The sequence below is a fragment of the Xyrauchen texanus genome, chromosome 16, assembly GCF_025860055.1.
Source record: "Xyrauchen texanus isolate HMW12.3.18 chromosome 16, RBS_HiC_50CHRs, whole genome shotgun sequence".
Lineage (NCBI taxonomy): Eukaryota > Metazoa > Chordata > Actinopteri > Cypriniformes > Catostomidae > Xyrauchen > Xyrauchen texanus.
This window is the reverse complement of record NC_068291.1, coordinates 20,090,426-20,113,903: the sequence shown is the minus strand read 5'-3', so window position 1 is coordinate 20,113,903 and position 23,478 is coordinate 20,090,426. Positions and strand designations below refer to the sequence as shown.

Below are 23,478 nucleotides of genomic sequence, written 5' to 3'. Positions count from 1 at the left end.
TGAGCAGACTGCACACAAGGTGACTTGGGAGAACATAGATAGAGTCTGGGTGAAAAAATAAAGCCCATCATGTCCATCAAAGAAATTTCCATCAAGAGATTCTTGTGGAGAGCTATAAAGACACAATGGCAGGTATTTCTCACTTTGTGCCACTCTAGAAACTTATCTTTAGGAGGAAGGAGTTCTAGCGAGCTAGCAGGCTCTTTAGGAACTACTTAAAGGCCTGTTTATGTTCTGTCACAGGTCCATTCTTGACAACAGAATTCCATCCCATGGCAGGCAGCACTTAACACCGAGAGGCAATTAAAGGAAGTGTATATTCAGCACCACAGTATCATACTTTAGGGCAGGAAGCTTGTTGGTGAAAAACGGTCAAGTTTATTTTGTGTACTTAGTCTGAAAATACACATTCAATTTAATTAAATCAAATTAATAATCTATGTTGCATTGATTTCTGAATCAAAGCTTGGATGTATGATTGTGTGTAGTTTTCTTTGGCCAGTTCTGAAGACTACAGGGCTCGGAGATCCCTCTGTGCAACTTAGTGACCATTAATAAGTCATTTTGCCTGGAAAAAAACATTGCCTGAAAGCATCACACACATGCTTATCTAACATCGGTTTCTGTTTCTCTGAGGTAATAGGGAATATAGTGTGCCTACAGCAGTTTGGCTTTAAGTCCCTCTGAACTGCCATTGCCAGACACTAAGGGTAAAAAAAGATCTTTGTGTTTGGTAACTAAAGCAGCCAATAATGAAGTAAAAGTGGACATTTGTTGCAACTTACATTATGAATTAGGTGGTTAACTGCAACTCCTTGTTGTTGCTATTTGCGCTATTAACTAACTGTAGATTAGTCTTCTTTAATGCAAATTCAACGGCACTGATTATGCCGTCTCTTGCAAAGTACACTCAAGGCCATTGGATGTAATGTGTTGTACTGTACATTTTTCCAGGTCACCTCCACTAATGATTAACCAACACACCGGGGAAGTTCGGTTCCCACAAGAGCCGCATGAGAAGAAATCACACAGCCCCTGCTAGTGATCTCATCAACAGAGATATGGGAATAAAACTACAGATAACATGAAATGTTTATCTCCTCAAATGGGAAGAGTTTTCATCTCCAGCAGAACTATTAGGCATATTTCAAACATGATTAATGTTAAACATAGCCTGTCTAATGTTAAAAGATTGCCTAAAGTGCATCACGGTACATTCGATTAAGACATAACGAGTGTGAAGGCTTATCCTGTCAGTGGGCTCAATGGGAACAGAAGCCAAGTGTCATCCTGTAACTAGATTACTGAGGCTCCTCTGACGTGAAGCATGATAATAACTAAGCTAATATGACGGAGTTTGTTTTCATAGAGCTCTATTACGTTCGGCTGGGGACAGTTCAGTGTGACAGCAAGCTGCGGAGCGTGACATTTATAGCAAAGCGGTAGTGAAAAAGAGGAAACAGATTATAGTCTCCTATCAATCAGCTCTCCAAAGATGAATTGATACAACACTGAATATATGAGCATGTTAAATTTCATGGATTATATACACAGATTATTGTAGTCATAGTCAAATAATGAAATTATACTATTAGTATTTTAAAATAGGTATTATTAATAGTATTATTTGTAATTTTATGTTTGTGATTTGACAATTTTATTTCAAAATATTTTACAAATTGGCTCCACTTCTAGATTGCACTGTGTTTTTTACAGTAAAATAAGTGTTGTGATTTTAAGTGTCAGTCCATAAGACAGTATGATCTAATTAGAGAGAGGAAGATGATTGTGACCCAAGAGCCCTTGAAGACAATAGTCTGCATCATCTGACCAGAGTGAATCTCAATATCATATGACGGGCTCAGAATTCACCACAGAACACTTATTGTGAGGAGTGCCATCTAAGCTGCATGTGAGCTTGCCATACAATGGGGCACCAAGTCAGACTTTGTCTTTGAGACTTCTCTCCAGTTTCATTCACAACATAGATGTTTCATTTGAGAGGCCATTTCTATATACTTTTGCTGCATATTGGATATGCTTAAAATTTTCACAAAAGATCAGAATTAATCATAAATAACAAAAGGGAGATAACATCATTGAAGCATTATTAAAGGCAAAGTGTGCAATTTCTAATGCATTAGTGTCACATAATAGCTTTTAAAAACATCATTGCTGTTTCCTTGAATACTCCATCCGATATTTGTTGCACTAACAGATAGACTCTATGTTAGGTTAGAGATCCTAACCCTAACCCTAATGTGTATTCAATTTGGCAATATTCGATTACGCATTGTGTCAAGACTGTAATTTGACTACACAAAAACCTACTGTAACTCGTTATAGCTAGAGTGTTTACACTTTCTAGAGGAATCAACCTATGAATTACTTTGATTTAATTGTCTCTGCATATTAAGCTGGGATAGGAGAAAGTATTTCAACATAGAAAAAAAGGACACTACGCCTTTAAATCTAAACTTAAAATGAATATTTGTGCAGGTAGGTGACTTTGCTTATGTCCACCAGAACCTAGTGAGGTAAATTAATTTGTTGTAATTACCTTCAGGGAAAAATGTAAAGATGAACATGTTTAGTTTTTGCTCTGAAAGAAAACAGATGTTTGAACGAGTGCTAAATTAAACTATAGCATGCTACAATGGTACAGTATGTAAAACAGAAAGATTAAGATGTCTTATATTTATCCTTTAAACGTCATCCGTTATCTTGTAGCACTGTCCATAGCACTGAGTGGCATTGTAATGGGAATGTGAGTCGAGACGGCAGACCACAGCAGCGCAGGTCAGTGTGAGGTCATAGAGAGCAAGAAGTGAAACCAGAGCCCGTTCCTAAGATGTGCTAGAGTAGCATGGCACAAGCTTGCAGCGCAGAGATAAACAACAGTAAACTAGCCCTCTGTGGGGGAGCCGTGTGTGGACTTGGGAGGCCGGGACCTCCTGGCAGCCACGGTGGCAGCTCTCTATGCTCTTATTGATAACCTTCTTTTCTCATGAGGCAGGGGAGATAATACACTCCTGGAACAAGGGTAAAGGGAGATAAATGTTAGACAATAGACGGTCGCAGTAAAGGGACCATCCGCACAGTCTTTGAACTTTTCCCTGTCTCCAAAGGACAATTAATAATGAAGGCCTTTGGGGTAGGTCACACCAGGCATGGACAAGAGGAGCGGCAGACATGAATGAGAGAACGAAAGAAGAAACAAAAGGAAAGGGAAACCTGGGGAAGAGGGGGATGTTTGGATAATTGATCTTTTCCTAATGGTAGAATGGTACTGATCAGAGCATCTAACATTGTGTCATTTACATTCTGTGCTTGTCTTGTAGATATTTACAGGTGATGTGTGTAATTATTTTGATATTAAAATAATTTCTACTATCCAAGCTTAATATACAGAGGCCATTAACTAGGTTAATAGTAGGCCATTTGTAGGTCAATTTCCCGGAAAGTGTAAACACAGCGACTCTATAGCAATATCAAAAAATTGCCCTAATTAAAAACATTGGTTCAAACAATGGCACAAATTTAAAGTGGGAAAACCTGTTTTTCTAAACAATGAAAGTCATTATTTTTGCAATTCTGTTTGGTGACGATAGCGACAGAGAAATAATTCTTAATTTTCAAGTATTCCCTCAAATACTGATAAGTTCTGCAAAACTAATAAGTGAGTGGAAAAAAATAGGAAAACAAACAAAAGAAATGTCTTCAAGGCCCAAACTTTCATTCATTCAATATGAGAATAGGCATGGACACCTGATACCTCAAAGATACCAAGACGAGAGCACTTGAAGTCAAAGGAGGTCTCTGTGAGTCTGCTGTGGGTATATGGCCACCAACATTTTTTCAAAAATGCTCAGAGATCACAGGGAATAGGAAGAAAGAGGGGGATAGACTAAGCCTCCTCTATGCTCTCCTCAGCCGGTACATGGGAGGAGGGTACGAGGACTGAAGACAAGACAGGTCTGGGGCACTCAGGGGGGTTTGACAGAAGAGCCTTGAACTATTTTGTGGGCGAAAGATGAGACCTTCCCAGAGCTGTCATAAAAATGTCTCCTTATCCCAGTGGAGCCTGTGGACCCCACCCCTCTTAGAACTCTTCAATGGTGCCTGTGATGTGATACAGTAAGTGTGAAGAAGGTTCCTGAGAACCAGATGCCACAATTGAAGGGGTAGGAGATGCCACTTGGACTAACAATGCTTCGAGATTTAACAGGTGTTCGATTTCTTTGTACACTTTTACTATTCACTGCTCTGCCACTTTTTAAATTTTATAGTAATTGTCCATCCAAAAACTAAATTAAAAATCTTGTTCCAAACATGTATGTTGCTATATCTTTCGCTAAACACACCAGGAGAAAATGTAGTAGTTCTAATGACTAAATAAATACAAATAAAATAAAAAAGCCACAAAAAGAATGAACTAATAATCTTCCCCTCCGTTGAAGCTCCGAAAAATTATTTGTGTTTGTGTTTAGATTAAAAAATTATGGGGGGAATTCACTAAGAATGAATTGTGCCCGGTAAAGGCGCTGTTTATTTGCACACACTATCTGCACTGTTTAGCGACCAATTCACTAAAGTAATTATGCAGATGAGGCAACAGCACAAATGCTCCCACAATATCTGTGCTAAACGCAGTTTGCTCAGTGTAATTTACGATTTTGCATTCTGGTTCTGAGTGCATTTCAGGGATGCAGCAGACCACCGCAATCTAGCACACTCTGCCGGGACTGTACAGCATCAATTCATTACTGTGATCCAGACAACTGAATCAGAAAGTGTGCTTCACAACAATGCATATCTGAATATATGATAGGTTATAATGCTCTTCACCATCATTTGATCATTATTTGATGAATTACTGCTGCCATGATCACTAGAAAATTTATGTTTTAAAGATAAAATTCAGTTTACCCCCAGCTTTCCTCGGGTGGTAAGGCTGCGATGTTAATTTCACCAGGCAAATAGCATAGAGTTTTTAAATAAAGTGCAATCTATAACATGCCTAATTTACATAGAAATGAGGTGTGTTTGTTGTAAGACGTATACAATAACTTCATTTATTAACTCAAAATGCTCCACTATTTCAGTGCTGACTGCGCCTGCTTCACCACTGTGTGTTGACGAATCACTCCAGGCCTGACGTCATTGATGCCAAAACGGAACTGCTTCTCATGTCTCACCAAAATGTTGTCACCAAGCATAATGCACCAGTTTGAATATGCAGACTGAAGAATGAGATTTAGAAGAATGAGGAAAACATTTCCTGTGAACAATTAACTACATATAAGTCTATTCCTCTTCGAAAGATGCGGAATATAGTGCACAAGTCGTTTGGTCTACTTTTAAGGTTCTTTTATGGCGTTTTTTTTTTTTTTTTGCAAGATGCTTCTTCAAGATTAGGCATGACATTTATTCATAAGGTGAATAAATAATAACATAATTTTCTTTTAACTATTCCTTTAATAAAATATAATTTTGTTGTGTCTATTGAGATATCCAGGATAAACAAATTATTTACCCAGACGGCAGATAATGAGTCCTGTTAGGTGTGATCATGTCTGGTTAGTGCATACAGAAAAACCTTCAGATGAGAGAAAACACTTGACATATTTCTGGCAGCTCTATCTGAGATTAAGAAGGGGGAACTCTGTCTGCTTTGGGAACCTTTCAGGGTTCGGACATCTCAGGCTTTGTCAAATGTCCTTGATTGTGCAAATGTCCTTGATTGTGTTCATTTGTTGCATTGTCCAGCGAAGAAAAACAGAGCAGTAATTAGGAGAGAAATTATGGTGCATTGAGACAGTATGGTGAGGAGGAGCCTAATGAAGGATAAACAACTTGAAAGAAAACAGCAAGCTTGGTGAGCACAACACAAGTGCATGCAAGGCAATTAATGAAGCTCCTTTAATTACAGCCTCTGCTCATTCCACCATGAGGAATGTGACAATTATGCCATTAAAAAGTTTGTACTGGGAAAGAGAGGGGTGAGTACATTCGAAGAGGATGAAAGACACAAGAGCAGCGAAAGGAAGTGGAATGAAAGAGAGGGAGAGATAGAGGGAAATGACAGGCCCAAACTACAAAAAAGAAAGTCTCAAAGGAGGAGGAAGCACATTACTGGTGCACATTGACAGACTAGATTAACATCAAACGATCAGCACAACAGAGGGTATATTCATTCAGGAGGAGCTAGCAAGGTGGAACTTTGATGATGCTAAATTTGGCAGAAAGAGCAACTTGCTGAATCGGCGAGGGTTCCAATTTCATGCCTCACAGTCTGACAGGTGGAGAAGAGAAAATTTAGTACAAAAAGCCTCAGCATGAAGTGTCCCTTTGCACCGCGAAAGGTGAAAAAAAAAAAAAAAAACACCCTGAAGTTGTGTGACCTCTCTCTGCAGCACGTACTTACTGTGGGATATTGTTGCATGCTAAACGAGACAAGCAAGCCAACCCGCCAGGAAAAAAGGGAACAGACCTGGCCGGCTTTCTTGCTGAAATTTGCATTAAAGATCGAGTTTTCCTTGCATGGAAAATGAGCATTTGGGAAAGCCTTTCTTTCAGTCCTGCTTGTACACCTGTGCAGCCTATGTGGCTCTTGATATGCAAAACAATCTCTCCCTCGGTTTTACTTCTCTTCCAACAACAGTCTTATTCATGGTGCCATGCACTTTCTTCCACAGCCATGCAAATCTTGCATTTATGTATGAAAATAGGGATCATGTCCCTAAATATGTTCCTGGTTGAAAAAGGTGTGGCACGCTGCCTTTTCTGTACCTGCAATCACAATAAACCTTGGCGTTGACCTGATCTAAATGAAAGGGTGGGAAGGGGGAGGGGTGGATTTTTGCTAATAGTCAGCTAAATGATGATGATGTTGTAAGGATAGTGTTTGAATGACCAGAGTCCCAGTGGGCAGATATTGATAGTGAGCGGAGCGGTAAATGTGAGCTCGGCAAATTGTATTTGACAAGGACACTTGGGCCTGAAGCATCACTCCCTGTTTGCCTCATCAAACAGACAGATGCATGACTGTGTTTTGGCCCAAAAAAAAAAGAGCAAAATTCCTTGTTCACTTGTACACCCCAGGAGTACAGGGGGCGTGGGGGTTGGGTTTGCAGGATGAACAGCTTGCCGTTCATTGTCTAATCATATAAAGAGATCATTTAGCTACATTCATTGTAATGCTTTGAACTGTGCTTTCGTTCACGGAAAGGAGTCAGAATAATAACTTATAAATCGCTGTGTGAATCTCATCCGGTCACGCAATGCAGCCTGATAAGGTGAATGCAGTTGCCTAGTAGCATTACACAAACAAACACACAAACACAAACACACACACACACACACACACACACATATACACACACACACGCATTGGTGCGGCTATCCTTATGAGGACTCTCTATATACATATTGATTCTATCCACTAACCCTAAACCTAACCCTCTCAAAAAAACTTCTTCAGTTTTACATTTTAAAAAAAACATTGGTTTGTATGATTTTTAAGCGATTTGAATTATTGGGACACTAGAAATGTCCTCATAAACCACATTTATAGCATAATACCCTTGTAATTACCAGTTTGTAATCTAAAACAATTTCCTCGGAAACCATCCAAACCTGCTTACACACACACACACACACACACACTGGATGAGGGCTCACCTCAAAATCGTTGGCCTTGTTGTAGTGCATGTTGAGAGCGCGGAAAAGCTCACAGTCGCGGCTGACGCTCAGCTCTTCTACTCCTGTCACACCGTCATTGATGGCCTGCCGGGCAAACTTTTCCATCTGGATGTAGTAGAACTCACGGAAGTTACTGAACCACTTGATCAGCTGAGATGTGATGCAGCGATTGAACTTTAAAGGAGAAACAGAGAAACATGTAAGATTTATTGCTGCCAAAATATAAAGCTAATTTTTATGCTCAGGGAGTACACTGTAAAAAGTGGTCACCTGCGATTCAATCTAACCCTTAAAGTTAGTTTTGTTGGTGGGGTAACCTAGTTTATTCAGGTTGATTCAGTGATGTTAAATAATATTTTTGATTTTAATCAAACCAGTTAAATTATGAACTACCACTTGAAGCACTATTTTAGGTTAACATATTTTAATAGTGTAGATTGGTAGTATGGTATAGGGATAGTTCTATACTCAATAGATTTGAGGTTTACATGTAGTTGAATAAACAAGAGGATTTGTACATTTCAGTGTGATGTTTTGCATTTTTTCCTGATCGTGAATACAAAAAGTTACACTATAAATATTTTTTGTAAGTTCGCATAAATAAAAAATAAAAAATTGTCACACCAACTAAAGTAAATCTTAATGGTTATATCAAGCAGAAATAACTCCTTAAGGTAACAGCAGCATGTATACATTAGTGTAGATAGATTTTTTTCTCCTGCAAATAACACCGATATTACATTTTTTGGTGCACTTTTCTCTAAAAACTAATAAAATCAAGTGTGACTAACCTCTAATCTGGTTAGCCAGTGAGACCCTTAAATGTCAGTGCAGCAGATAAGACATTTGTTTCCACATACATGTTTACTTCACATTGTCCTTGAGGATGATGGGTAAGCAAACATACTGGCAGCTGAGACAGATTGGTCAGGGTTGCTTTTTCTTTTTTTTTTTTTAAACAAGGCTTACACGATCAGTGTGGGTATTTGCTGTTGTAGACAAATGCAAACAGTTCAGGCTCGAGTAGATGAAATTATAATTGTGTCAATAGCACATAATACAGTGACAGCAAATTTACATATCAAGTAACTGAGTTAATTTTGATATGCCTCAGGGCTTTTTTGCCACATTAATAAACAAGAGAATTAAATGATCAAGTAACGGGTGAAATTGAGTGAAGAAATCAAAATTAAAATAAAAACAATGCAACTAGTTAGTCGTCAAAGAAGTTGTTTTCACTCTGTGACTCTAGTTGAACAGTTCAGCAGCAGGGCTGGCCTTCGTAGCTATATTTGGAGCGCCTGATTCTAGATCAGTAAATACACAAAACTCTGTTTGCCCTGTGTACTTGCCCCATGACCTCAGCTAATGACCTGTGTGACAGCCTTTGGTTCTTTGTGTGTGTGTGCAGCTACGTGTGTCTGTACATGTGTGTGCGAAAACTACGGCTGCCAAGAGTGTAAATGTATTGTACGGGACAGCTGAGTAGAATGTAGCCAAGTTAAAAGCTATAAATCCAGCGGGCTTTTCTGTTGGCTTCTCTGACATGCAGCCTCCTGCCTTTTGTCATTATGGGGCGTTCATCAAGCCTTCATTGCCTTTGCATCCCCTTCCATACCCTCAAAGAGCATTAATCAAAAATCAACAGCGAGCACTTATCTATCTGTGGCCATGAGTACATGCAGGCCTCTGTTTAGATGACAGCTGAGAGGAGGGAGAATGAGGGGGAAAAAAGAGGAAGGACGAATAACAAAGAGGGAGGAGGGTGGCCGTGTTTTCTGAGGGTACATGTAATTACCATGTAGAAACTTGTCGCCATGCTTGCAAATTTAAGATAATGACGTGAACGAAAATTCATACCGAGAAACCCAAGTTGGAGAAAGAGTCAGAAGCCATGGCGGGCTGAAAGGTTCCCCAAAAGGCCAGCTGTGAGGATAATTACTGCAAGGATTCTTCTCCCATAATTTACAGTTGGATTAAGTCATCATCCAAAGACATCACTCTGTAGAAGTTCAAACATGCACTTAACCTATTCTGGAATTATACATTTGGCTTGTGTGTCACCTCTGCCTTCTTTCAGCCTAACAGCAAGCACAAATAAAGCTTTGATAAGAAAAAAGAAGAAAAGAAGAAGAAGAAGAAGAAGAAGAAGCAAGCCTATCTGATCTCACGGTTACCCCTGTATCAATAGAAGTTAAACCTATTAGGATCTACTGAACTCGAGGGGGTACATTTGTCCCCTTTTTCCATGCAGCAAAATGCACGGTCCAAATTTCCAGATACTGAGATAACGACCCCCAGCCCCTGTGACGACTTACTCTAGCCCCCGCCACCATCCCCTTATTTCATTTAGAACAAGAAACAAAACATTACAAAATGATAGCAGGCTGCTCACTGGGGAATGAAAATTGCTTTGACATGGAGATTAGGCTCTGCTATTGTCATAATACATTGTCTCATATGAGTGGGGCTCGCAGAAGAGACGGATAAAAAGTGAAAGGGGGGACACATTTATTTTTTTCAAGAATGGCTAGTGGATGACATAATGGAGAGCACAGAAAAGTAAGTCCACATGACATCGTTTGGCAGCGCAGTATAAAGGGAGATTTAAAAAGCATTGTTGCCGAATAGAAATACCAGAGATTCGCGGGACAATGAAGCCATGTTGCTGGAACGTGACAACTCAGCAATTAAGGATCATGTCATCTGCTTGTCAAACAAAAATAACAAGTCGAGCTCTCGTAGCTCTCAGCCACCCCTGAACAGAACAAAACACTGAACGATTGTTGCAAAATTAATAAAATGAACACTCTCAAAAAAGAGTTTTCATAAAATTAAATAGATTTTTCATATGAAAACAAAAATAGTTTTATGAAGCCAGTCCTTAAATTGTACATCACAAGTTTTAACAGGGTAATCGGGTATAATTTATGGGATAGTTGTCATCACATCATCCTTTTGTGGAACACAAAAGGAGATGTTAGGCAGAATGTTAGTCTCAGTCACCATTCACTTTCATTTTATGGTAAAAAGAGCAGTATCATCAAACTTATCTTTTAATGTATGTTCTAGCAAGTATCTACAAAAGAAAGAACGAAAGAAAGATTTTTCGGTGATCTAACCCTTTAAGTTAATGTTCTTTTTCCATGGAACACAAAAGTTTATTTCAGGCAGAATTTTAGGGCCTTAGTCACCATTTACTTGCATTGTGTGTATAAGAGCAGCCTCAACATTCTTTAGAATTTCTACTTTTATGTTCCACAGAAAGAAACTAATGCACACATGTTTGGAAAGACAAAAAAGTGAGTAAATGACAACAGATTACTCTTTTGGAGAGAACAAACCCTTTAAATTAAAGTTAAAAAAAAAAAAAAATTACCCAGTTTCAAAAAATATATTTCTCTTGACATAATTTCCACTGCTGTTCTAAGAACTCTAAACTCAGTGCTTCCCAGGGGCACCTCATCCTGTTATGCTCTACCCCCTCAAAAAACCTTAAATATCCAATGAGCAAGCTCAATAGTTTCATTAAACAAATCAGTCTGACGCCTGTAATGTGTCCGGGCAGCAGTTGACTCAGAGAACAAGGGTGTGCGTTCGGACGGCAGCGTTTCACACACTCTTGCTCAAGGGCCTGTGAAAGATTATTCCTCTAGTGACAGAGATCCTTCTTTCCAAGACACCGGGGGAAGACTTGACCGGTCACTCTGCACGTTTCCTCTGTTAGCCATGGACAATACAGGCTTTCACACATGCCTCGCCAGCTTGGTGGGGACGCTACTTATACGGAGGTCTATACATTTTACCCCCAATACACACAGCATGCACTTAGAATGTGAATCTGGGAAAAGTTGCGCTCTATAGGGTAAAGTAAGAACTAAGTGCCCCAGTAGGTTATTTGATATTCAAACTGTTAATGGTACATGGTATGCTGTATATTTTAAAGGGAGTTGGACAGCCCAGTGACCAGCCTGAGAGGCTAAAATAATTTCCCTGACCTATGGTTGACCTTTCTTTAGCTGTTCTGCTGAAATATATACCTTGACCCTAACAGGGTGCTATAAACCCCAGTCCCCCCATACTTGCTTTGACTGCTCATAATCAGTGTCACACCATCTTCGTGCTAATACCCCCCTTAACCTTTGCCACCCTCTTATTTAGCCCTCAAAACTACTTCAGCTGGCCAGGGGGAAAAGTAATGTGTATATGCCATATCTGGACATTTATTATAATTAAATAGTAAAGAAATACAGGGGGCGAAGTGTAAAGTATGAATAAGGGAGTTTAGCAGTAAATCCCATTCGGATAATGACCTATTATACCCACATTCACTGTTTTACACTACTCTGAGTGACAAAAACTCAACTATTTTGAGTGATTACTTTAACAATTCAAGGAACAACTGTGAAAAAGTGATATTGATGAGTGACAAAGGTATTATTCATTATGTAAGAACTTTTTGAATCATTGGATTGCAGTTTCCTGTTGCTTTCCCGTGAAAGGAGGCTGTATTAATGTGAAAACTGGTCCACTCTACAGAAGTCCTAACTGGAAAATGTGCTCTCTTCTACTGAAACTACCTAGAAAAAACAGCTTCCTCTACCTGACCGAGCAACTAACTATTATAAGCATAATCTGATATAGTTAATGTACGATTTGATCATTTCAATTCTCTTTGAATTAACCATATCAAAAACAGTAACAAGTAAAAACAATTGACTTTGTTACATGTAAACATATGTAGGCATGAATACATGCAACATTTATTTAATATATTTATATAATAAATATATTATAATTTGTATCCATGTTCTTATTGACAAGTCAATATATTTTTGGGTGTTGCCAAAAATAATTCAGTATTAATGTAACGTCATTAATCTCATACATTTTCTTTAATTAAAAGTAGAATAATTAATACTGGAATAATTCTACTATATTTGTTTAATTATGGCATTATATAGTCACGCTGGTCAAAGGGCAAAAGGGTTTATTTTTTCAATCATCCCATTACAGACAAATTCGGAACAACAGTTGTCAAATCAACCTATTTCCCACAGTCATTATTTCCTATTTAGATCCCATCATTATGGGGCCTAAACATCTTTAATCACTAATTCCTCTAACTTTTGTGGGCTTATTTGGCCGTAATTAGTCAGTAATTTATGCTTAATTCCCTTACATACATACTAGTTGATCCAACAAAAACATGCCACCCATTGTTCCCTTCTGCTTAAGCAGCACTGAAAAAGCATCTCTCCCGGCACACTGACCTTGCTTTGGAAAATGTTAATTTAATGTGTTTTCATAGCCTTGTCTAAAGGGAAATTGTAATTGGGATTTCTTTAATTTTAGGCTTTGATACATTTATTATTTTGAAAAAGGTGTCAAAATTAAGGTATGGGGGGAAAATGTGAATTGGAAATGTTTTCTTTGAAATCTGAGTAAACTAATCTTTTTGAATTGAATAACTCAAATGATTTCAATGAAGGACTATCCCACTATAACGCTGCATTCTCTGAATATTGAATTTCTATTAAATTCTAGATATTAAATGATCTCAGCACCTATTGGACTGCAAAGTGATAACGTTGAACGATGAATGACATTCCCATGAGTATTACGCTGATGGCAGATTGAGATGGATTCAACAGAAGCATGCGAGAGAGGATGAGATGGTCACCCTGGACCCGGCACAGGGGCAGCTGGGAGTGAGAGGACCCTGCTCTCCTCATTTAAATAATGTGGCCTGAATCTGTCACATTATTTCTCCTCCGTATGTTCCCTGTATGACGCATCAACAACAAATTAAGTTGTAAATAAAAGACAATTGGCACCATTGTTTTGTTTGTGTTGTTGTGCTCCATTTTGTTTGCTGTCTCCCCTCCTCTCCCTTGCCCCCTTCCGCTTTTGTTTGTTCGTTACAGCCAAACCTCTAATTTTCTCAGCTCTTATCACCCCTCTGTCTCCCACTCCCACAGATCAGCGGCAAAATTTTCGGCTGGGGCTGGGAACTCTTGGAAATTATCATCCCAACAAGTTAACAGAGACAGAGACTAGTTATCTATGCCCACTATCCAGTAATGACTTGGACAGAAAAACAAGCAATAGGAAAAAAAAAAGGTAATCGCTTAATCTGTATTTAAAATGAAAGCGTAAGTGAGTGACAGGGAAAGTGGGACTTGCGCTATGCTGTGTTGTTCTCTTCCAGGAGATTAAGGCCAGTTATTTTAATTGGGGGGGGGGGGGGGGAAAGCTGGCCGTCTGTTCGGGACCCATCTGGACTAGTGGGACAGCACTACTTTACACGACAAAAGTTAACGGTCAATGGCAAGCTCACCTTCACATCTGAGAAGAACATCTTCAGCATGTTGGAGCTGGGGTAGCGGGTGTAAAAGAACATCAGCTTGGCCTTCTTCAGATGGTTTGGAGAAAGCCCCTCTTGGATTTGGAAATTTGGTGGTCAAGGAAAATGGTTAGGAATTTTTAACACATATATTTCAGTAATTATTTCATCAAGTCATCAAATAAAGACATTCACAGGTAATACATTCCAGACATAACAATACCTGCAATAACTACTACTTATTTATAATGCCCATAAAGCTGACAATAAATGGAAAGTCCAGACGCAATAATAACAATAATTAGCCTACTCTATTTCAAACAGCATACACCTAACTATACTTAATAACGTCATATTTCTGACAACTTCATAATGACACATAAAAGAGTCCCAGTCAATGCAGCATTAATAAACGTCTGCTTATCCCAATAAAAACACAATTTATCTGGAGGTGGCAGTGCCCTCTAGATTGGTAAACAGAGGGCAGCTGAGGGGGATCCCAGGAGAGACCGTGGCTAACCAGAGCCATCTACCCATTACAATTAGCCCCCAACCCTCCACCCTGTGGGCCTCCTGGCACGGCCCCCGCTCTGCCAGTTAGGCCGGCTTTAGCCACATCTGCGCTCCAGACTGGCCCAGCCATTTCCTCTGGAAATTAACGGCTTTATAATTTATAAAAAATGAAGATGCATGTGGGGCTAAATCAATGGGCCCCCACAAGGTCAATTAAGAGGCTCACCCAGCACTCTACCCCCCACCCTCCACTGTAAAGCATGGACTATCACTTCATCTAACATTTACAAAAGTACTAAACTATATAAATGCTATCTGCTTTAACAGTTGGTACACTTGTAACATTGTTAGGGATCAGTGCAAGATGTCGTTCAAGAACAGAAAACAAATTAAAATAGTTTTAAAAGACTACACAAATAGACCGTATATGGCATTTGCATCGTTGCGCCTCTGTAATAATGGTTGTAGATTGACATGTTCCTTGTGCCAAGAGAGGAGGAGAGGAGGAGAACCCTAGGTGACCTCCATTAGGCTGATAGGGAAGACCAAAAGAGCATTACTCTCTTTCCTACCATCTGTCATAATGCATACAGCAAATAACAGCAGTGAATGACAGAGAGGTGGAGAGAGAGAGAGAGCATCAAGCTGTTTTTTCCACAACAAATCTGGTTTTTCAAGGTCCTCAAGTCTCATTTAAAAACCAAGAGAAAGGAAAATCCCAAGCAGGGTGGCCTCTTCTCAAAAGTGCATCTTCACAAAATGAAGTGAATAAAAGGCCAGTTGAGGTCTATAAAGAGAGGGCAGGTAAACACCTTTTTTAAGAGATTAATCACACTGAGATGCTCTTTTTATGGCCATCGAACATAAAAAGTGCTAAGGGCATATTACCGTTGAGCACTGAATTGCTTAAGCAAAGCCATGGCTGCCACTTTTCAATCTCTTTGCAGTATTTACAGAGTGTTGATCATATCAGATTATTCTACCTTCTCTCTGCTCAGTTAACAACATTCATAAATCCCAGGTATCTCATTACTCAGCACCATTAACATTCAAGACATTCACTTTTAGAGAAAACAAACATTCTCTGATCTTGGGAACAATACAGGAAAATGATTCGATGGGTTTGACTCACAGAACGCACATTTCCTACAAGTAAATGTTGCTTCCAAGGAAAATACAGCCGTTTCTAGGATACGTAAATATGCGAAATGACAAAATAGATCGAGTAAACACTGGCCCACTCAGTGTGTAAAACAAGCCGTCCACAGTCAACGTCAATGAAGGACATAATGCAAACATGAATATTAAGTATTTCAGGGGAGGAGAATGGGGCAGCTGTGGTTTATAGCCAAATGAGATACTACATAAACAACACCACCATAGATGCAGTGCATCATCGGCTTTTTTAGGTTTGGTTTTGTATTAAGCGTGTTGCATGTAAGGGAGACAATAACTACTGAAATGTGATCCAACAGCCAGGTGTAAGGAGAGAAAGGAAGAAAAAGGACATAGGGATGATAAATCCATAAATTAATGCTAGACATCTGTTCAGCAATATGAAAGATTAGAGCAACAAATGTACTACAGCTGAGCCTTGAGCTCTTGTTTAGAAAAAAAAGAACAAGAAGTGAATTTTTTAGATTGTAGACAGAAAAAAATATATATATTTTGAAGAGTCTCTTTATAACCTTTTGACATAAACACGTACGAATCAGAAATGACAGAATTTAATTTGTTGTAATACTACCAGCACTGTGATTTTGAAACAGAGAAAGTCTTTTATCAAACCACTTTGGCAACCAAGTTTGAAAAGTGATCTGAGCAATGTCTTTATAGCGCAAGTTTTTTTTTTTTTTTTTGGCTGCAGTTTAATTGATGAAACCTGAATCTATGTGCTATAGCTGCCTCAGCACTTAAGCATGGAGCTGGCGCAACCATGAACCTCTGTCCTTGTCTTCTATACTAGACATGCAAACAGGCTTCACCTGCCGCCCACCCCCACCCTATTCTTACAACAGCCCTGTGCCAGAGCTGTTCGGTCTCTCTATATGCAAATGATGGGGGAAACTGAACAAGGCTATTTTTCTTGAGATGCAAAGAGAGCATGTGACAAGGAAGATCGTGCTGGCCATGGCTGAAGATAATTGGCTGCTTGTTTCTTCTAGAATTTGAATAGAAATTCATATTTGATTAAACACCCTATTTTGCAAATATTGAGATGTTGTTTTTCAGGTCCCAACTGTGCAGGTGTGCAAGTATACTTACAGAATCTCACTCTGAGCATTTACTTTGGGAATTGCCTTTGTAAAAATTTGGATAGACTAGAAATGTTTTGTTAAATGATTTAACAAACTATCTTAAATTATCTTACAAAAAAATAACTTCATGCCAATCAGCATTGTCACATTTGGAACAAGGAGGAACAAAATAGGAAAATGTTAATAAAAACATTCAAAGTTTATTTTGACTTCATTCTAAGCTTACCAAAGATCTAGTAGCCATTTGGCAAAAGGTTAAAGAGATGGAAGGGGATAAAAGAAAAACAGCTATCTGCAAACACCTGTCAACACCAGAGACACAGGATAAAAGGAAAAGACCTACTGTCAGGCAACAGCTATTAGTCTGGAAGTACCTTTACCTACAGTAAAGCAAGCTAGTAATGATCATAAGAAATCTGTTTTATTGTTTTCTGAGTTAACATATGTGAACTAAAAATAACAAAGGGAAATAATTATTATTATTAAAAACAAAAAACAAACAAACACTGAGCTCCACACTGTTAGCATTTTATGCTGAAGTAATATCCTAGTTGCCTTCACTTGACACTGAATGAGGACAAATCCTCCTAAACTAAAAGCTTGTCCACTGACAGAGATCTTTTACCATCATTCTAACATAACTTTATATGGCCTCTATAAGCAAAGTATCCCACTTGTCCTTTTACTTCCTGGCTTTGAAATATGATTTGCTTTGAGCATTTATGTACAAAGTCTTGCATGCACTATGATGAAAGAGGAGGTTTTTATTGTGAGTCTCCCTGTGATAGTGTGAGAACAGAGAAGATGGGAGGTATCTTTGCCATGGCGGGGCCTTTTAGCACTTCTCCATATAGCGCACACTTAAAAGCCTACAACAACTGAGCTCTTTTTAATCTTTGGACTACTAGAGGAACAGAGATTTTGAAATGGGCCAATTAATGGAAATTAATTCAAATTAAATATCTTCTCACATGTTTTGCTTCTAACAAGACTTCTGGCTCACATATACCATAAAAGATGTTTAAGCTACACTCTCACTAGAATTGTCTAAAAATAGCACGGGAAGCATCGTGCATTTGTGATGCTTTTTAACATCTCAACAAATAATAATGTAAAAGACAGGAATGTAAATACGGTTTTCTATTTTGTGAAAGGATATTGTACTTCCTGAATATGGCGAGATGTCAGACATGTCCTGCAGGTCTCCACACTCGGACTTGATGAGGGACAAGGACAAGCCTTCATTCCCTGGGTGTGTTGGTGAGATGGAACGATGGTGGCTGAGATGGCTGGACGACATCTTGGTCCGTAGGCTGGTGGTCTCTCTGGACAGATCCAGAGACTCCGGAGAAGACCTGTCTTTTCCAGGGTAAGGCCCTGTTGGGGCACCTAAAGGGCCATGGAAAGGGTAACCCATGAGAGGAAGGGGGAAAGGATGGCGGAAGGAGGGAGGACTGAAGCCCATCGTGGAAGATAAGGGAGAGGGGTGCAGTGAGGGATGGTGGTGACTCCCAGGCGTGGGCAGAGACCCAGTTTGATCTGAGGAGCTCTTTCTAACTACCAAAGGCAGAGCCTCTGTTTGGTCATTTGAACTGGGCATCTGCATACTAGCAAAAGTGTCCAGGGGATTGGGAATGATGACATCGCCAAAACATTGCAAGCGCTGGTTGGCAGTATGGAAGTTTGGGTTTTCTCCGTTGACTACAAAACGATCAGGGGGCATCTGCAGGGGTGGAAAAACCTGAGGAATTGGGCGTGGAGGTTTCGCAAAGACCTTTACCACTGTGTCAACTACCTGGGACATTGCCGTGTTCAGTTCTTGTTTTAGTGTCTCTGCTAACTGTTTACCCTCTGCGTGCATGGAGGTTGGTCCCTTGCCTCGTGACCCATTGTGCTTGGGCTTGTCCCCCTCTGTCATCATGGACTGCTCACGAAGAAGTGCACGTGCTCGATCTAGGAAGTGCCCTGGATCCAGGTCAGACATCTCATTGTCGGAGCGATCTGGGACAGAGTCGTGGGCACGATTGTCCATTCCATCGGAACGCATGCTGTCTTCTGAGATGTTTCCATCTTCATCGTTCTCAGAGTCAGTGCTGTCATAAATCTGGTAGAACTTCTCTTGCAATTGCCGAAGTTGTTTCTGCATGTCTTCAAGCTGCAGTTTCAGTTGCCGGCGTTCCTCGTGTTTCTGTTCTTTGCGGGCCGAGACGAGCTGCTGGAAACTCTGCTGTTGCTGCTGTGGCAGCTTCTGCTTGCGCTTGTTTTCCCGGTAGTTCTCACGAGGACTAGGGGGCTGGGCTCCCCCCTCGCGATCGTTATCACCTGCGCGGAGCGTGACACTCGGAGAATGGCTCATCCCACGGATGATATTCTCCACGCGGGCTCGTTTGGCCCTGAGATGCTCATCTGTTAGCCTCTCCATTTCAAATTGGGTCATGGAGGGCCTGTTGAATGGTGAAAGGCACTCCTGAGGGCTGCCCCGTGAGGAGTTGCTGCAAGCATCCTCTTGCTGTATCTCTGAGCCGGTGCTCGAGAGGACGCTCCCCTGGAAATTAGACTCACTGCCACTGTTTTTGGTCAAATTGTTTTTTAGAAGCTGAGAGATGATGGTTGCCCCTGGAAAGGGCATCATAACATCTTCGTAGGAATTTGCCCTCTTCAACAGTTTGCGAAGCACATTGGACTTCTCACCATCTGCGTGCTGCACAACTGAACACTCAATATCCTGCTCGGAGCTGTGGGGATTCATGGCACTAAGAAAGGTTGCGTTTGCTCGGGTAAAAAAAACAGATGCTGGCCCAACAGTCCTCTTCACTCCTATGTCAACTCTTCTTCTCTTGCTTTGTCTGCTTAAGAGGTCTGAGCTGTCATGGTCAGGCATCACTGGAACTGTTATTGTGCCATCTTTGAAAGCTTGTCAGCTGGGCACAGGTCGAGAACCCTGGGAACCTGGCCAAAAAAAAAATGACTGATAAATTATTTTCTTTATATATATCTCTAAGTTTCTTGTGCCCATTCGAAGTACGATTTGAAATACACCCATGCCTTTGGGAACAACACACAATGTAATTAAAAAATGCTTCAAGCCAGTCTAGAGTCTTTTAAATAAAAACTGACAGAGAGCTTAAAAGCGGAAAGATAAAGATCTATACTTTAGAACACCATAATTTTATAATAATTTTTTTTTTTTTACCAAAACTAAAAATGAGGCATTAACAATGTGAAGTCACACTTGAGTCTGTATAAAGCTGTATGCCAAAAAAAAATACATTTAAATAAAGAAAAAAAAAAGAAAACAGTTAGATATAGTTAAAAGAACCCAGCCATCTAAATCTTATATAAGAACCAGTAAAAAAATCATACAGCCATGTTTAGACAAACATGTCAAACATCACTACTGTGCTTACACAGAAAACTTGCAGTCTTTGTTCACTTTGAGAAGTTCTGAGTTGCACTTGGTTTTCATCTGACAAAAGGAAACAACCTGAGTTTTATATTAGATATTTGCAAATACACTAAAAGCACACTTTACATAATCTTTTAGAATTTATCAGGCATATAAAAACTGGGTACTTCATTTTGCTAATTAAACTGAGAAACATCATAAGCCTAATACACCATGAGTAGGCTACACTCTGGTTTGCCCAAAACAATGTTCTTGTGGTAGATTCACCGAATATGAAGCTAACACTTTTTGTGGATAATACAGTGTCAATAAAGGCTAACTGCACGTTTTATAATTTGTTGAGGGGTGATTTAGGAGTCAACGCCATATACTCATTCAACATCCTTCATGGCGTGTAAATCAGACGATAAAATTGTGAATTCTCGGAAAACGAAAATATTTATTTAGTATGAATGCAACACACTTTGAATAGACTGATACTCTCGCACTGAGCTTTGACTAAAGTGCACTAGCTACTTTGCAGAATAGCTATTGAAAGCGAATAAAACAAAAATATATATATATATTTTATTTTTTTATTTTTTTTGGAGCAAAGAATAACAATCATGCAATTTGATATTGTCCTCACATTGAGTAGCTACAGTCATATGGACAACCGGTTTTCGTTACCATTTTTAGAACCTTTGCAAAATTCTGTAATAGACTACATTTCAGACATGCAGGTTCATGAATAATATCAGCGCATCGATAAAACAAAATCAGAACTTCACTTTTAATATATGAGAGATTGAAGGGAAATTACTTGCTTTGCTGTCCCTGAATAATCAACTTATTTAAGGAATCTTTGACCTTATATACAGTCAATGCGTCCTGTGAGCAAATCTTGTCTCCTAAAAATGGAAATCTAGGACCTGTTCAACTTAAAAACAAAAAGTTGGAATGGAAAGAAAGTTCAACTCCATTCAAGTTGATAAGACGCTATATCTGAGCACAAGACGCGGAAAAAAACAGCGTATATTAAATAAACAAAGAATAAAAATTAGTTCGGAAAGCGTAATGAAGAAATATCACCTCAAACGTAAACTATTTTATATATTTAAACCACGTGTGTGACTTTAAAAACTTTCACATTAAACGGACTCCACAGCACTATATAATCGGCAATCTTTCCTAACCAAATCATTTCCCTCTACCAGCAAATCTTTCTTGGCGAAGCAAGACTTTGATGTACCTTGGTTTAACATCAGAAAACAATGATGAGGTCAAGCTGAACTGCCAATTAAGAGGCTCAGTAGACTTTAAGCCTAAGGTAAATTTAGCAAGCACATCTATGTAAATGGCAAGACATTTTTTTTTACTGGCATAACAACCACAGACGAGTGACCAACAGCAAAAGAAAAGTAACAAAGATACAAAATAAGGAAAAATGGCAAGCAAAAAAAAAAAAAACCTTCGAAAAATCAATTTCTTACAGTTATAGTGAATTAACGTCAAGTTCAGAACTGAACGTAAATGTTTTACGTTGCGTCTCTGAAGTCTCCAATCAATAGTATAAGAGCGTATTTATACTTACTTCATGATCAATTGCGAATAACATAAAGATGCAGTCCCTCCACAATGACACGACTTTATAATAAAGTTTTAGCTAATGTCTGCGTAATAACAGCTAACAACCGGAGCACGAAAGATGAAGCGAAACAGCGCATCACATCAAAAGTCATCTGTAGAGAACAAAACTCAGCGCGAGCGCATTTGGAGCTGCGCGAGGACACGGTTACTTACTCTGAAGATGAGAGCGAATTGAGCTTCTTCGCGATAGTGTAACGGGGAGAATAAAGTGGGTTGTTCGCCCCGTGATGAATATTGTAATTTCTCAGCACAAGCGAGAGCGACGAGAGTGAGAAGAGAGAAAGAGCTCTTGTGCGCCGCTCCTCTCTCTACATGAAAACTGTATGTCTCAACGCACGCGGCCAGGAGGAGGCTGAGAGAGCGCGCGCTCGTACCAACAAGATTCACTTTAAGACGCGGCTGAAGGAAGCAGGAAGACGACGCGTCATAATCATTGTGATGTAACGTTCGCACCTACCAATAAGAGCAGTCCGCTGGATTTAGAGGAATACAAAACAAGTGAAGTTCCGTGCGGCGTGCTTGAAGACTGCGCTCGCGAGCAAAAAAAGAACGATACGGGAACCTTTCCTGGCATCAGAAAACGATGTGGGGTATCTGTAAGGATATGCACTTTTTATAAACGTTCTCTGTGTGCATTTTGTGCAGTCCAGTTATTTTTTTATATCATGCACGAAAGCACTTAGGCTTAATTGTCATCTGATATTGTTGTTTGTGCTGATGTACATGGCCTATATACCATTGTATATACACTCATTTTCTGTCTAGCAGCTCATTTCAATATGATGTATTCAAAATAGTACAACTTGCATCCATGTGCATTTAGTGCACCAGTTTAAACCCATTCGCTACGGATTTTGCTATTTATATTTTAAAAAATGGTTATATATTTGCTAATCTAAATTACGTTTATTACAAATACTACGTAGGCGATTAATATATTATGTCCTCATGTAATTTAATGCGAACTGTATATTTCACCACTATGTTTAAAAATAAGAGACAACTCACAACATTCATGAAATGTGGTATGCAGGGCCCGTGAAGTGACCGCAGCCTCGACCTCGTGCGTGCCTGTGAAAATCTGGCTTCATGAAAATAGTTTCGCTTGCCAAGGTTGTAGATGGGCTATATGGGCTTCTTTCTACTTAAGACGTTGCTCTTACTTTTAGATCCCTCCTCCTACTCACAGGCGACGACACAGCCAACAGTTGACGAAGGAATATCCTTAAGCCTTGGCATGTTTTTACTAATGGTTATTTGAATACGGTTAAAGCTTCTACTGTTCTTACAGTGACAATACTGTCTTTTTTTTTTTTTTTATCACAAAACGCTTAAGAGGTTCTTATTGTATGGTGCATACATAAGAAACCAATAACTCACGCATTATAAAAATAACCTCTAATATTTAATGTATAATGTTCTCTCCCTTTTGACTATAGATAGGCTATATCAGTTTGAAAAACAGAATAGAATAGAATAGTTTCTGTAGGTGTGGCAAACTTTTTAATTCACAGAAAACGTTGTGTGTGCAAATCGAATATTAAGGCTTTTAATGAACGTGTATTCACTATATCTGTGCAGCTCATAAATATGAGCTACCATACTAAAATAAAAAAATAAAA

The 23,478-nt window shown here is 39.3% G+C and overlaps 1 protein-coding gene across 3 annotated transcripts in view; it reads right to left on the bottom strand.

Annotated features, from left to right (window-relative positions):
• prox1a (prospero homeobox 1a) overlaps nucleotides 1-22,990 on the bottom strand; it is a 36,547-nt gene extending 13,557 nt beyond the window's left edge. The window contains exons 1-4 of one of the 3 annotated variants that reach the window (XM_052145602.1): nucleotides 22,865-22,990; nucleotides 17,982-19,770; nucleotides 14,045-14,153; nucleotides 7,684-7,878 (exon numbers count right to left, since the gene is read on the bottom strand). In XM_052145602.1, the coding sequence (XP_052001562.1) occupies nucleotides 7,684-7,878; nucleotides 14,045-14,153; nucleotides 17,982-19,702 (2,025 nt within the window). In that variant the 5' untranslated portion in view covers nucleotides 19,703-19,770; nucleotides 22,865-22,990. Of the gene's footprint in view, nucleotides 1-7,683; nucleotides 7,879-14,044; nucleotides 14,154-17,981; nucleotides 19,771-21,800; nucleotides 22,212-22,864 lie in introns of those variants that run through there. The other 2 variants (XM_052145600.1, XM_052145601.1) reach the window with 2 other exon arrangements.
• Nucleotides 22,991-23,478: the final 488 nt, after the last annotated feature.